The sequence below is a fragment of the Gouania willdenowi genome, chromosome 19 (genome assembly GCF_900634775.1).
Source record: "Gouania willdenowi chromosome 19, fGouWil2.1, whole genome shotgun sequence".
NCBI classification, from domain to species: Eukaryota; Metazoa; Chordata; class Actinopteri; order Blenniiformes; family Gobiesocidae; genus Gouania; species Gouania willdenowi.
In genome coordinates, this window is record NC_041062.1 from 16,400,912 (window position 1) to 16,416,250 (window position 15,339).

Sequence of the window (15,339 nt, forward strand, 5' to 3'; positions counted from 1 at the left end):
GGACCTTTCAATGTGCTTTACATGATTAAAATAAATAAATAAATAAAAAGCAACAGAAAACATTAAACAAAGCTTAAAAAAATCAATTAAAATATGACAACTTTAAAAAAAGAAGAGTTTGAAATCTAGAAATTAAAGATTCACTTTTCGAAAATGATCAAGTTTGGATTTGTTTGGTTTTCTACGTACCTTGACTTGTGGCGCTCCTTTGTAGGAAATCAATACTTTGTTCCACTCGGAGGTGAGCATCTGACTGTGAGCCATGTTTTGATGACCGGGCTTGTGTTTCTCTTCCGGTTTTTTTTTCTTCATTTTTTATTTTTGTTTCAGTTAGTAGCTGCGATGGGAAACAGTGCAGCCAAAGCCAAATATGAGCAGAAGGTACCTGCTTTCTACTACAGGCCAACACACAGCGACTGCAAGTAAGTCCTCCTGTTCCAAGCTGCTTCTCTGCCCAGCCTTTTAAACGTTTTATTTCTAAAAGCAGGTTGAATGCTTTACTTGAAGTTTTATCCATAAAGGCTGACATTACGCTGTCATTATTATGACATCAGACCTGTCGTGAGCATGAATAAGATGCCATTAACACTGTCATTAAGACATTAAGTGTTGGCAAACTTACACTTGCACTTCTAATCCTACTACATCCCTCCACCTAACCCAAAAAATGCCAACATAGCTTCAAAAGTGTCATAATTTAGCAAACGACACTTAATGACAGCCTTCATGACCCCATATTCATTCTAATGACAGATAATGACAGTGTAAACTTCAAATAAAAATTATTTCATTCCTATTTTCTTCAATTTATACACAACTACCTTTGTGTATGCTTTTATCTCTGTATTGTCCTTTTTTTTTAAATTTCTTTATAAAAATACAATGTATGACTTTTATATCTTGCTACATTTTTATTTTTTACATATGTTTTTGAGTTCACATGGTTTTCTTTTTTATTATAAATTTTTTGTTTCCTCACAGGAGTTGAAAAGCATTTTTTTTCTGAGGAAATTGATCATATATATATATATATAGAAAAAAAACCTGAATTAAAAAAAAATGTATATCAAAAACAGAGAATTTGGGAAAAAAACAAAAGAGTTTTATTGGGCCCTACAAATGGTCCTAGTAGCAGGATTTTCTGATTTGCAGGTATGAATTTAGATAGATGATAATGCTGCATTCCAGAAATGTCAGAAATCTGGATTTTTTATTTTTTTTTACCTATACTTAAAAAATGACTTGGAAAACCACCTGAAGTCTAACTTTTTACAGACGTACCTCACACCTTTAAACATAAACAGTAATAGTAGTGTGACGATATCTGGATACGGCAATATATCGCAATATTTTTTCGCAGGATCGATTATTGATGTGCTCGCGCTATCAATTTTTGTTATTTATTTTTTTTTTTCAAAACCTTTTCTGCTTTTGTGCAGGTACGTCTTCACAGAAATTCTGTCACTGTTTGTTGAAGGAACCAATATGTGTTTTGTTCACAGAAAGCACTATTGGAAATACTTATTCATTTACATTGATATGTTGACACTTATTTACAGAAATGTTGCACTAAAATAGTGTCACTGTTCATAGGACACTTTTTCAATTCGTTGTCTTTCAGAGATATGAAAAAAAAATTGTATTTTTTCACTTAATCTTTTTTTTTTCTTCTTGTTATGTCATAGATTATCGTAGATTGACTTCTGACCAATATATTGATAATCGCAGTATCGTCATATCGTGAGATAATCGTTATCGTGAGCTTTGTATCGCATATCGTAACGTGAGGTACCCACAGGATCCCACCCCTAAACAGTATATTTAAATAGAATGATGTTAATTTTCTGTAAACCTTAGGATTTTTCAAACTGTACTGTATTTCAATATTTCTGCTGTATCTTGACATATTTTTTAAAACATCAAAAACGTATTAAAAAAAAAATAAAATCAATTTAAACTGTCGTGTCAAACAGTTAGCAGCGAGTTTACTGTCCAATGTTGCTTTAAAAATACACTCATGTTCCAGAGCCACATTGGTTTTTAAATCCAGCGTCATTTTAGATAAACATCTCAGGCATTTTTAACCCTTGATGTTTGTAGAATGGTTGATTTAATTGTCCGTGATATGGACGTGAGAAAGGGAGTGAAGCCAAAGGAAGGCATGGGGCACAAAGAGAGGATGAGAGCAACGTAGAGGAAGGATGGAAACCTCCTGTGAAGTAGAGATGGGCTCAGGATGAGAGATCGTTGGCATGGTGATGTCCTGACTGCTGCTGCTGTTTGTTTCCTCTCACACTGAGGACGAGGAGAGCCTGAAAGTGGGAATGATGCAGCTTTTATTTGTCTGTAGCTGTGAAGAAAGGCGATGGTTCAAATCGCAGTTTTACCGTTTTAACTGTGTGATTACAACTAGACTAGCGATTAAACAAGACACTAATGATTGAAAAATAATTTTTTAAAAAAAGGACAATCCAAGGACAACAACAATCCTCTATGTCAGGGGTGTCAAACTAATTTTTGGTTCAGGGGCCAAATATGGAGCAGTTCATCAGTAGGCTGCAGATTTTTTGGCGAGAAAATTAGTAATTTTTTTATCATTTGTGCTCTAGTTTAGGGCTGGGCTGTATACCAGTTCCTACCGCATTATTGTCATTATGATATTAATATTTCATATCCACCATTCCGGTGTATTTGATTACACAACTTTCGGCGGCTACGCTGCGCCGCGTTTCAGGACCGGCCCCTTTTTCAACGTTTAACTACTAATAGGAAGGTAACAGTAGCGCTCTGGTGTTAGTTACGGTTGTAAATCATAAGTGTAAATGGATAAGAAAGACACAGTTGAAAGCTCTGAAGCTGCACGTGAGCATGTGCCTGCGTGCGCACGCCTCTGCTACAGGAGAACAACACTCACGGACACGGAGCAACGGTTAGCTTAGCATTTGTAATACACAAAAAAAGAGCGCAAAGGATCGCAATTTGTAGTTCCTATAACCCGGAAAAAAGTCCTGGTGGAGCTGCAAAAAAAAACACGATAAGAAACCACACACCACTGAGTATGCAGCATTTCAAGCTAATGCTAAGCTAAGCTAGCTAGAAACAGCTAGAAAATGCTGTGAACACCTGATTATGCAATTAAAATAAAATAATAACCGTCATGTATTTCATTTGTTTGATTATTGAAATTTTGTGAAATAAATTGAAGAAAATTGAAGTATTTGGGAAAAATTTAGAGTTGTTTTAACAATTTAAGGTTAAAAAAAAATACTTCCATCATGTGATATAAGGATGGGGAAATGTGAGACCTGCTAATTGTGAGAATATTGTGTATTGAGTATGGAATATTTTCATTTAATTCCAAATTTTGAAAACCAAGGACACAATTAACTCACAACACTAGCCTGAGTTTATATAAGCCTCTGCTTAGTTATTGTTTTTTAGAAATTTTTGCAGATATGTTGATATTGTCCAACACTAACTTACCGATACACAGGACCCTTGACTTGTAATGCACCACTTGATGTATTTCACAAATAAACATTATCTATGCTTAATAAGAATACATACTTCAACTTAAAAATGGTGCCAATAGTACGTTCCGGTACTTTCGGTTTTTGACAGGAAATGACCCGCATTGAAAATTCAGGTCGGTAAACGCAAACAATATTTTATCTGACCATAAGGTGGCGCTGAGTCATCATGAACAAAGTAAATTCAGTAACATCAGGCTTGAGAGAGAGCAGCACATACAGTATACCGATGTCAACCGATATCACATTTTACGGCAAATACGGGCCAATAATATCGCCCATCTCTAGTTTATTTTATTGTTATATCCTAAAAATCATTTTCAGTATATTTTTAATAAGACGTTCTCCCCATGTAAGGCTGGAAATGTTGCTTTATGCCCCCCACTGACTTTTGTGCCCTATGCAGATGCATAGTAGCCAGAAACGGATCTGCCCGATCTAATCAAGATTAGGGTCACATGGTGTGATAGCCTATTCCAGGGGTGCCTAAATTCTTTACATTGAAGGGCCAAAAATAATTGCGGTGGAGGGCCGCAGGCCGAAACGAAGCATTCATGTTGCAGTGCATGAAATCAAATATGCCAATATTATAAGTAACTGTGCAAAATAAACACTTAAAGTCGTTTTGGAATTCAAGAACGCTTTTCTTTATTGTGTTTCATGGCATAAAATGATGAAACGTCAAAATGTCTTCAAAGACATTTCGTGCAGTACAAATTCAACAAAATGGGACACAACATACCCCGTCGGAACGATCAAAACACCTTGAACAATCCTTTAAAACTCAAGAAAAATTACTGTGCTTTAACAATTGTTACATTTTTAAAAATATATAAAAGGAATTCAAATATGGGCAGTGGGCCAAAACGAATGGAAGTTGGCCCACGGGCCCCAAATTTGGCGGCCCTGGCCTATTCCGTCCCTTAGATCAGATGTGGGCCTGCTGGTGGTCACGTGTGGCCCAGGTTTAACAAAGTAACGCCAGCAAAAGCATAACCTCCTCAGCGGTGATAACAACAACAAAAAATAGACAAAATTAATTACTTACAAAAATCCACAAATTGGCTCTAAAAACACACAAAACACCAACAAAAACACACAAAACGACTCCTAAAACACACAAAACAATGACAAATGTAAGAAAATATACAAAACTACAGCTTCTTGATTTTACAGTGTAGTTGAATGGATCACTATACTTATCTGTATTATATTTGTATATTTGTATATTTGTATTATATTTTCCTGGAGGTGTGTACTTGTATGTATAATTCCTATTTAATGAATAGTCTTTTATTTGTTTTCTATGTTTTAATGTTTCTTCTTTTAATTCGAAATATTCTGGAGCATCTGTAAAAAAAAAAAAAAACTACTTTTGTCCCCTGGGATAAATACAGTATTTAATTCTGATTCTGATTGAAAATTAAAACAAAACCCATTGTTCTGTCCTTGTAGTAATGCTCATTTTGGTCGTTATTCTAAATGCTGATGTGAATTCTTAAAATGCGGATCGACATGCAGATAGGAAATAAAAAATACAGAAACAAACAGTGATTACAATCCTTTTTTCAATTAAAATGTAAATATTGAAGACGATAAGGAGGAGCTGAACACCCGAAATCACAATCCCTTCAACCTTGTGTTTGTTTTGTGTCTCTGTCTAATGCATGCTTGAGTCGCTGAAGCAAATCCGTGCACACGCAGGGTAAACATGCAAATTTATGGGTAGATTTGAACGTACAATTTTCAAACTTAACGCTGCAAACCTGGAGCGACCTTCTGTAATGTGCAGTATTTTTTTATACAGCACTGGACAATTCTCTGTTATAAATCACGCTATTATTCAAACTATACTATAGGCTCAGGTTGACAACGCACCAAGCCCCTAGATTTACTATCAGTATGAATGGAAAGTGCAGCGTGTGAATGTAAATGTGCACTGCCGAGTGGAAACAGCATTGAGCGCCTGTGTTTGTGCCGTTCAGGGCCACTGATAACTGTGTGATTTACATGAAAGCCAAACAGTTTTCCTTGTACCTCCAGGCTGCTGCGAGAGCAGTGGATCCGAGCCAAGTACGAGAGGAATGAGTTTGAGTTCATCGAGAAGCAGGAGCCTTACTCTGCAGGTATGGACGCACAGAATGTGAAAGTTGTGAAAATGACACTATTTTTATAAGAGCGTTACATTCTATGGAGAGAAAAAAAAGTCATGCTGATCGCTGGCATTAAAAGTGTGAAACAATACTTCGGGGGCTCCGAAACTCACAATTAAGGGATCCCCCACTGTTTTTACAACTTTGGCATAAAATCATTCAAATGTACTTTATTCATAGATCTATGCATACTAAAACACATTATTATGCACCGTATGTATTTAAAAAAAAAAATACTTTACAGTTTTAGAGCCTGTGTTCCACCATCTTGAAATCACATGACTGATGATGTCACAAGGCCCCACTGCCTGAAATTATCCCATTGTTTTCTATTGGAGCGAAGCATTCAGCCTGATTTATAGATCATTTAGCAGCTTTTTTGGTCAAGTTTGTAAAATTGTAATTGAACTTTAGTAATTGAGAATGTAATTGTAATTGACTTTCAGTGGTGGAAAAATAGTAATAGTAATTTATTTGTAATTGGGGAAAAATGCTGGTTATTACAATAATAATGGAATTGTAATTGAACATGGATAATTTAAAACCTAATTGTAATTGAAAAATGTAATTGGCCCCCACCCTGGTAGTTATTGACTATTGTAATAACTCATCAAGCATTAAGCATGGTTCTATGTTCACAATAACTGTGTGTGCGTGCGCGTGTCCTGGTATACGTTTCCTTTCTTATTGAAGCTGGTGTTCTCTGATTGGATTGTGGTGACCTCACCAGTTTAATGTTACTGTGGAGTGTGTAGATGTCTTTATGCGTTCACTCACACACTCAAATGGAATGACTCATAAATACACTGAGTTTGTGTGAGTTTGTGTGTGTGTGTGCGCGTGTGTGTGTAGGGGGGTTGAGATTGACGAGACACACTAACCTGGGTTGTCCAGCAGCCATCGCATTGATCGTTTATGCAAAAGGGACGAGAGGAAGAAAAAGAGGAGATGCTGGAGAGTCGTGGGTGGCTATTGATCAATGATGTAATGCGTGTGGACGTGATCGCTTTCTATCAGGGAGTTGCAAGCATGAGGCTCGGGAGTGCACCTGCCTAAAATGTTGTTTTACAGCGATAGATGTCTTTAATATCAGATGTGTGTGTGTGTGCGCGTGTGTGTGGGTGTGTGGTGTGTGTGTGTGTGTGTGTGTGTGGTGTGTGTGGTGGTGTGTGTGTGTTGTGTGTGTGTGTGTGTGTGTGTGTGAACTGTAATTAGATCCCTTGACATTGTGGTTGGAGGATGCTGCTGTCCTCCATTTCTAGCCACAGAAATAGATGCGCCTCACTGAAATAGACAAAAGAGAGAATAGAAGGCAGAATGGACTCGTTGGTTTACTATAATAAAGGAAGAAGAAGAGAAGAAGAAGAAGAAGAGAGAAGAGAAGAGACGAAGAGAAGAAGAAAGAAGAAGAAGAAGAAGAAGAAGAAGAAGAAGAAGAAGTTCTAGGCTAAAAGAGGACTTCATGTCTTTAAATGATGCTTTTTAAACACAACAAATGACTGCTGACTCATGTTGCTTCCCCCACTATCACCACTCTTCTGTCTGATGCTCTTTTCTTTCTTTTTTTTCATGATTGCGATCAAAAAGCAAATCTCCGATTCCAGCTTCAGTGAAGTGTTGTCCGACACCAGCCTGTGACAACATGTCACTGTTAACTCCCCTCCTGCATTTGTTCTCCAAAGGGGTTTCAGTATCATCCTCAATAGCTCTCTGTATCCCTCTTCTCTTCGCCCAGGGTACAGAGAGGGGTTTCTATGGAAACGAGGAAGAGACAATGGCCAGTTCCTCAGCCGAAAGTTTGCCTTGTCAGAGCGGGAGGGAGCGCTGAAGTATTTCAACAAACAGGATGTGAGTATTTGGTTAAAGGATTGTTTTTTTTATGTTTGAAGCAGTAATATCTCCTCATACGGCTCCTGAATATTGACACACGCTGTTCTTTATTCCCGCCACTGTTAAGGCCAGGGTTCCAAAGGCCGTGGTGAAAATCGAAACGCTAAATGCAACCTTTCAGCCGGCCAAGATCGGCAATCCTTGTGGCCTCCAGATCACCTACTTGAAAGACAACAGCACAAGAAACATCTTTGTCTACCACAGCGATGCCAAGGTACCTAAAAAAAAAACCTAAAGAGAGACTAAACCCTGAGGTTTTGGCTGATTTCAGCTGGAAATTCAAAAAACACCTTGATTATGGACGTGGCTCCAGTCTATACTATAATATCTCCAAAGAACTCTCTATGCCACATGAGTCAAACTCAAAGACCCGGGGGCCAGCAAAGTAAAAAACGACAGAAAAAAAAACATTAATTATTGTGTAAATTACCAAATAATTGAGTTGGTAGATATCTCAGTCCTTCTAAATACACACATTTAATGAAACTCCACAATAATTGGAGGATTGCAATTCAGCCATGCTTCTATCACATGACTGCATGTGTTATTTTAAATCTGAAATTGTTCCAAAGACTCAATTTTCCCAAAATGAAATCAAAATTTGTCACAAAATCGATTAAATTAGAAATAGAAAATCCAGAAATCCTGCAGGGACTGAACTCTATCACTTATTGCCTTGATATTGTCGGTGCCTAACATACTTTATGTATCATTTATGTGTAAAGTGCAGACTTGCGGAAATTATTGTTGAAATTGCTCATTTTCCCAATTATGATCGAACTACTCTATATTTGGCCCCTAGACTAAAATGAGTTTGACATCTATGCTATGCTATGCTATGCTATGCTATGCTATGCTATGCTATGCTATGCTATGCTATGCCAAATACTAGCTAAACCTTTCTATTAACAATTCCCTCAGTCCACAGGTGCTAGTTTTTATTGGAGGGGCGGGGCCAACAGTGCTGGTTCGTGACGTAAGAAGCCACCCAAACACCACGTGGTCTTGTTCTCAGCCAATAGCAAAATTTAATTGTAATTGCTGGGTTTCAACCCATAGAGGGCAGTCACTCTGACATTTTTACGATGAAATACACCAAATTAAAATACTTGAACAAGAGTCAATCAACAACACTACTTCATACCCAAATAAATGTATTTGGGTATATAAGTGGTTTGTGGGTTTAGTTACTCTTTACCATATATGCAAAGTCAATGAATTACAAGGGACTACTTTCTCTTCCATGTTCATAATTAACGGCGTATCTTCAAAGTTACATTACTTACTGATAATATGACTGTAAAATCGCTCAACCTCCCCAGATCTCCACCAACAGCCTACATTTTAATAAAAACGAGTGACAGTCAGATAACCAAGGGTATATAACTCGACCCTGATGCGTGTCGAATGCAAGTCTCTTCTCTGACTTAAAAAGCAAATTGTGAGGTAAAAAAGGTCACTTCAGATTTGTTACTGTGGTAAACCATGACAGGGGGTTACCCATGGTGCACTTTTGGTTGTAGAATAAAATCCTGCCAAACTCCTGTCCAGGATTAGCCCTAGTGTCACACACATGATTTCATAAACGTGTCTCTCAGGCCTTGAAAAAATCTAAAAAATATTAGTACTAATAGACTTTAATACAAGTGAAGGAGGAGGAATTTTCACTAAATCCAACCCCCTGATTATAAAAGCCAATGGCAAGCCTGAATTTGCTTCTTCCCACCCCCTTATTAGCATATAAGGATTACTAGTAGTATTAGTGACTCCTTTTACTTTACTATTAAAGTGTACTCATGCATTAGTAAACCAAAAGTGAGTACTGATATCACTAAATCATCAAATGTTTGCTCGAACGGTTTTCCATAGTGAAATTGTTGGGTTTATTTCCTAAGATTTTTATTGTTTTGATGAGGCGCTACAAGATGACTAATGTTGCAATTAAATAAAATGTGCTTTATAAGTAAATTTCAATGGAATTGAATTGAATCCCATTGTAAAAAACCTCAGTATTTCCTCATGGAAGAAGTTTCCATCACCAGGATGATGCAGAACAAAGCAAAATGCCTCGGGAACAGTTTAAAGCTTCTGCCTATGAGATGATGAACTTAATAAGGAAGTTATAAATACCAATATTAAATCAGAGGTTAAAAGGAAATAACCTTTGAAGTCTTTTTGCTGAGGAAAAAAAAGGATTTCTAGGAATTACTGCACCATCTGCTGGTGGATGGGTGGTATTTAAAAGAGGGTTCACTGGGTTCATTCAGTGTCACTGTCACTATTTTGTGCTAGTGTTATTGACAGCACTGCAGCACAGATGCTCCTGTGTATCTTTAAGATGATCAGAGAAAACCAAGAACAAAAACTAAACGAATACTGTATCCAAGATAAAGGAAATGACCTTTTCTTTCTCTCTCTCTTTGTTAGGAAATGGTCGACTGGTTCAACGCCATCAGAGCGGCCAGGTTCCACTACCTACAAGTGGCCTACCCAGGAGCAGGTGATGAAGAGGTGAGGTTGATCAATGTCTACATACATGCAACGAGTTACACACCTTCAATAACAAATGCATATGAATAAAGGTTCAATTACAATAAAAAATGTGAACATAAAATGTGTAAAAAAATATATATATATATATATATATATATATTGTTGTGGTGTGACTATTTGCCACATTAATGTACTGTAAATAAGCACAAAGCTTCAACATAGGCATACACATATATAGACTATAGTGGACAATTTACTCAGACTGATGTATACTTTACAAATGTAACCATAAACCGAGAATATTATTGCGTTCACTTTTTGCATAAATAGAAATGATTTATGATAACAGACAATTTTTTTATTTTACTTCTCCATCTACAAAGCATCACCAGACAGTGAATAACAACAGCAACATTGGTACAATAATATTATTATTAGTAATAATAATAATAGAGCTGCATTTTAGAAAAGGAGAGCTGCTCTAGTAGCCTATGGTGCTGTGCCTCAGCGACTGAATGTAAAAGAGCAATAGTTTGTTTTGGGGTTTTTTCTTATCATAATTTTCTTTTCTCAAAAGCAGTAGCTTGTGTCTGCACACATTTGAATGTTCAAGGTTTAAATTTACATTTCTACATTTTTAGTATTTTTCTTTGTGAAAACAAATGCACCCCCCCCCCCCCACACACACACACACACACACACACATTTCGCTTTAATAAACATAACTGTTTCAGAATAAATGTGATTTTTGTGCAATAACTTTATTGCACTTGCAATTATTCATGATTTGATTTGATTTTTTCAATTAGTATGGACACGTGGAGGATCAGACTTATTTTAAAACTTGTTTCAATATGTCTTTGACGATCAAAACCCCTGAAAGTTGAAGAAATGTTTACAAATACATGTCTTTAATGCACAATTTGTATCTGACACACCTTGAAGAGTTGTCGTTCAAATGTGCTCATTCTGCACTGACCATTGGTCATGTGTAAAAGATCTAATTCTACCATATATAACATATATTTTGAGTTGACTGAGAACTTCAATATTTAAATGCATATCTCGTATCTGTCTTAATATCACTTTTCTCTTCTCTTCTCTTTTTGCCGTAGCTGGTGCCCAAACTAACACGCAACTTCATGAGGGAGGGCTTCATGGAGAAAACCGGTCCAAAGGTCTGTAGCTAAAATTGTGAAATTTATGGCATCAATCACAACTAAATCTTAAAAGGAAGATCAATATTTTTTAAATAAGTTATTGTTTGGATGCTGCTCATCATAAATGGATCCCACACAGTACCTAACAGGCTAATTTATTGTGAATTTGTACCCCCTTTATTTCATTGACCATCTGTCGATTGCGTGACCATCTGTGTTTCCCTGTGACAGCACACAGAGGGCTTCAAGAAGCGGTGGTTTACGATGGACGACAGACGCCTCATGTATTTCAAAGACCCTTTGGTAAAACAAACCTTTGCCTTTTTGAGGTTTTTTTTTGCCTCTTGTGGACGTTTTCTTGGCTCGCTCACAGCTTTTCCATCCCTCTGTCGCAGGACGCCTACGCTCGAGGGGAGGTGTTCATCGGCAGTAAAGAGAACAGTTACACCGTGCTGCCTGGCTTACCTCCATCCACACAGGGTCACCACTGGAACCATGGCATCACTATCGTCACACCTGACAGGAAATTCCTCTTTGCCTGCGAGACTGAGGCCGAGCAACGGGACTGGATAGCTGCTTTTCAAAGGGTCATCAATCGACCAATGAGGCCGCAGGAATACGCAGGTGATTTAACAGGACGTGCTAGGTATCGTAGCTGTATTCCAAAAATTGCAAGTGCATATACTGTAAAAAGAGGTGTTCGATATTGGCTTTTTTGCCTAATTTTTCACATTATACTGTATATCTCCATAGAAATAACATGTTAGGCCTATTTTTTTATGTGTGAAGCTCAGCTTGATATATTCCACAGCTGAATGTCCTCTAAGCAAAATAAAAACACTTATTTAACTTTAATAATGGAAAAATGCCAAAAGCATGTTACGGTACTTCCTGTTTTGGCAAGAAATAACACCTATTGAAAGGTCAAGTTGGGAAACCCCAAAAATATTCTTTCCCACCACTAAATAGCACTGTTTCACCATAAACAAAGTAAATTCAATAACTCAAAGCGTGTAGGGGCCCTCTACGGTCTAATTTTGTTGCCCTGCTATGTGGTGTTGCCCCCTACGTTGTGTTTCAACTAGCGTAGGAGACTTTTCTGGTGTTTTTTTACGTTCTTTTTAAATCAGAATGTCCTGGGGGTGTTGTGGCGGTTTTGACTGGAATGAGACGGAGTCAAGTTGTAGGGTTTACTGGTCAGATGTGGACACAGGCTTTATTTGGTCAAAGGGGTTTTGAGGCAGTCCAATCTGGGATTCAGAGGTTTCCGTGTGTGTGTGTCCCAATGAATCTGTAGTTGTTCTGTGCTCTCAGGGTTTTGTATGCTGCTGATAGCGCTAAGCATAACAATGACAGAATCTCTGAGAATTGACCTTGGCAAATGTTATCAGTGTACGATGGTATCTGGCCTGCTTAGGGCAGTGTGACCAGGACCAGAAGAGATTCTGTAATCACATATCGGGGGGCGGGGTTCGTACCTCACAATCCCCCCTACGCTGTGGAAAATTCCTGGTGGGAACCCTGAGCACTTATCGTTTTTTTTCTATATTTGTGGAAAAACCCATACCGATGTCAACCGATATTACATTTTCTGGCAAATATTGTCCGATATTTTTATCCATCTCTAACTGTATGTATTAGAAATAGCACTGCATGATGATCCTGAGTCTGAGAATGAAGTCCACTTGTATGATTGGTGTGAATATGTTTGTGTGTTGGCCCTTTTGTGTGGTAAAAAAGCAGAGCCCCATGGCCCTGTACAGAACGTATCAAACTTGAGGGCCGGGGGTCTAATAAAGTATAATCAATCAATCACATCCAGCACTATGAGGCATCCAATTCGGCCTGTAAGAGACAGTAAAAATGACAGAGGAACCATAAATCACTGAGTAAATTACAAAATAATCTCATATTCACAAGATTAATGAAACTCCACAATATATTGAGAGGATCATAAAGGGTAACAGATTTTATTTATTTCTATGTACCAGTATTCTACAAGTTCTTAAAAATGGGTTTTTATTTAGCATTTGCACAGTTTTTTTTCTTAACACATTTTATTTACAAATGTTGCCCATTATGAGTGCTAAATTCTCCAGGTGTTCAAAGGTAACAGATTTAGTTATTTAAAAAATCAAAAACCCTGTCTTATTATTGAAGGGACATTTGTTTTACTTTTTACTTTAAGCAACTCCAATAATTTTACTTTCACCAGTAATTTTTTTATGACTATCTATACTTTTCCTTGAGTACTGAAATCTAGTACTTTTGCCACCTCTGCTAGACACCCTCATCAAAGGTGGCCAGCTACAGGGTGATCAAGCCATTATAACTTTATTATTTCCTTTTCTGTCTTCACAGTGGAGGCCAATTTCAAGCACAAGCCTTGAAAGCTACAAGAAGCCAAATCTCTCCAGGACCGGCCCCGTCTCTTTCCGACCAGAGACGAGCATCCTCGATGGGCGACCATTGCAGAAGCTGGTGGTGAAGTGGGAGGGGTGGGAAGCTAAGACAAGGGATAGATCAGATAGGAAAAACTGAAGAAGATGGTGTGAACAAATCCAAATGACTTCCAGTGGTTCACGTGTCAACAAGCCGGGACTCCTAAGAACTTTGTTAGGGCCAATCCTGAGGCAGTGGCTACAGATGATGTCATCACTTTTTGCACAGAACAACCACGTGCTGGACATTGAGATGCCTTTCCTCCTCTCCTCCTGCAACAAGCTTTCTTTCCCCAATACTCAATACTGTGTTGTGAATGGATTCTGTCTGCCTGTAATCTCATGTAATACTCCACTCACTGGTTGCTCAGCAAAGACAAAGGATTGGTGATTTTATTGAATGTACAGTTTCAAAGTGTACACAGTGCGTATCCTTTAAGGCAGGGGTGTCAAACTTATTTCAGTTCAGGGGCCAATTATTGACCCGTTTGACCATAAGTGGGCCACAGATTTTTTTGGAAGAAAAATAGCAAATTCAACATTGATGTGTCCTGGTTTGCACTTCCACATATAAATGATATATAAATGATAAAGTGTATTAACCTCTGCAGGATCTTCACTCAAATTTTCCTTGATTATGGGAATTTTTGGGAAATTTCGTGGAGTAATTTGAGGAAAATTTGAGAGTCCTGTCACCAATTTGAAGTTAAAAATGACTGCTATAATGTCATATAAAAAGTGGAAAACTGAGCTCTGCAAATATTGTGGATTTTAATTACATTTTTGAATTTGGAGGGGCTTTCATGTTTTTTTCTGTCATTTTTTATTTTCTCGAGCAGGCCGAATTTGATGCTCTAAAGCGTCATTGGCCCCTGGGCCTTGAGTTTGACACGTGTGCTTTAAGGGGTGCAAACCTTTGCAGGCCTGAAGGATGACTTTAGACGTGTCATAGAGTTAAACTTGAGATTTACAGTTAACGTTTAGATGGGGGAAGGGTTAGGCTATTAGTTAACGTAAGTTAAGACAAGCTTGAGAATGATCTTACATTACCGAGATTGTGGTTTAAAATAAATTCGGTATGTGTTTAAAGGTACTATACGTACTAATATTGATCCAGCAGATTGTAGATCTAGCAGAGTTAGTAAAAAATGAGTGAGATTCATCGGTCAAGGCCAATTCAGCTACTTTTACGGTTTACATGATGAAATGACTATTGTTGTGGTTGGAGCATACCTTCATTATGTGGATAGGCCCCGCCCCTTTAATGTAGAGCTGTACGTGTGCATCTGTGAGGTTTCCGTCAAATACATTGTAGGCAGTGGCTATCTGTACGGTTGCCGTATCAATATACCGACATTCTGTCTGTACGCGGCGCCCCTCATTGGCCAGTTTAGGTCACGTGACTAAGACTAAACCTAACCCTAACCCTAAAAATTGTTGCGATATTGGGTTATAACCTAACCCTAAACCTAAACCTAACCCTAAAACGCTACGTACGTATACTTCGGAAACCGTACCAATAGCACCGGCGGGTGTCCGTACGGCAACCATACAAATCGACACTTTCTACATTGTAAGCAACCTGGCAACAATGCCCTTTTCTTTACAAAGTGCTGTTAACAAACAATATGCATACAATCGATACTCGTATATTCTCAGTAAACACCGTCGC

The 15,339-nt window shown here is 37.8% G+C and overlaps 1 protein-coding gene across 2 annotated transcripts in view; it reads left to right on the top strand.

The window, feature by feature from the left end:
• Nucleotides 1-15,104, top strand: part of LOC114481591 (arf-GAP with dual PH domain-containing protein 1) — a 31,701-nt gene extending 16,597 nt beyond the window's left edge. The window contains exons 3-11 of one of the 2 annotated variants that reach the window (XM_028476538.1): nt 331-422; nt 5,574-5,656; nt 7,419-7,531; nt 7,641-7,787; nt 10,001-10,084; nt 11,182-11,244; nt 11,458-11,529; nt 11,622-11,850; nt 13,588-15,104. In XM_028476538.1, the coding sequence (XP_028332339.1) occupies nt 331-422; nt 5,574-5,656; nt 7,419-7,531; nt 7,641-7,787; nt 10,001-10,084; nt 11,182-11,244; nt 11,458-11,529; nt 11,622-11,850; nt 13,588-13,616 (912 nt within the window). In that variant the 3' untranslated portion in view covers nt 13,617-15,104. The remainder of the gene's footprint in view (nt 1-330; nt 423-5,573; nt 5,657-7,418; nt 7,532-7,640; nt 7,788-10,000; nt 10,085-11,181; nt 11,245-11,457; nt 11,530-11,621; nt 11,851-13,587) is intronic. The other variant, XM_028476539.1, reaches the window with a different exon arrangement.
• Nucleotides 15,105-15,339: the final 235 nt, after the last annotated feature.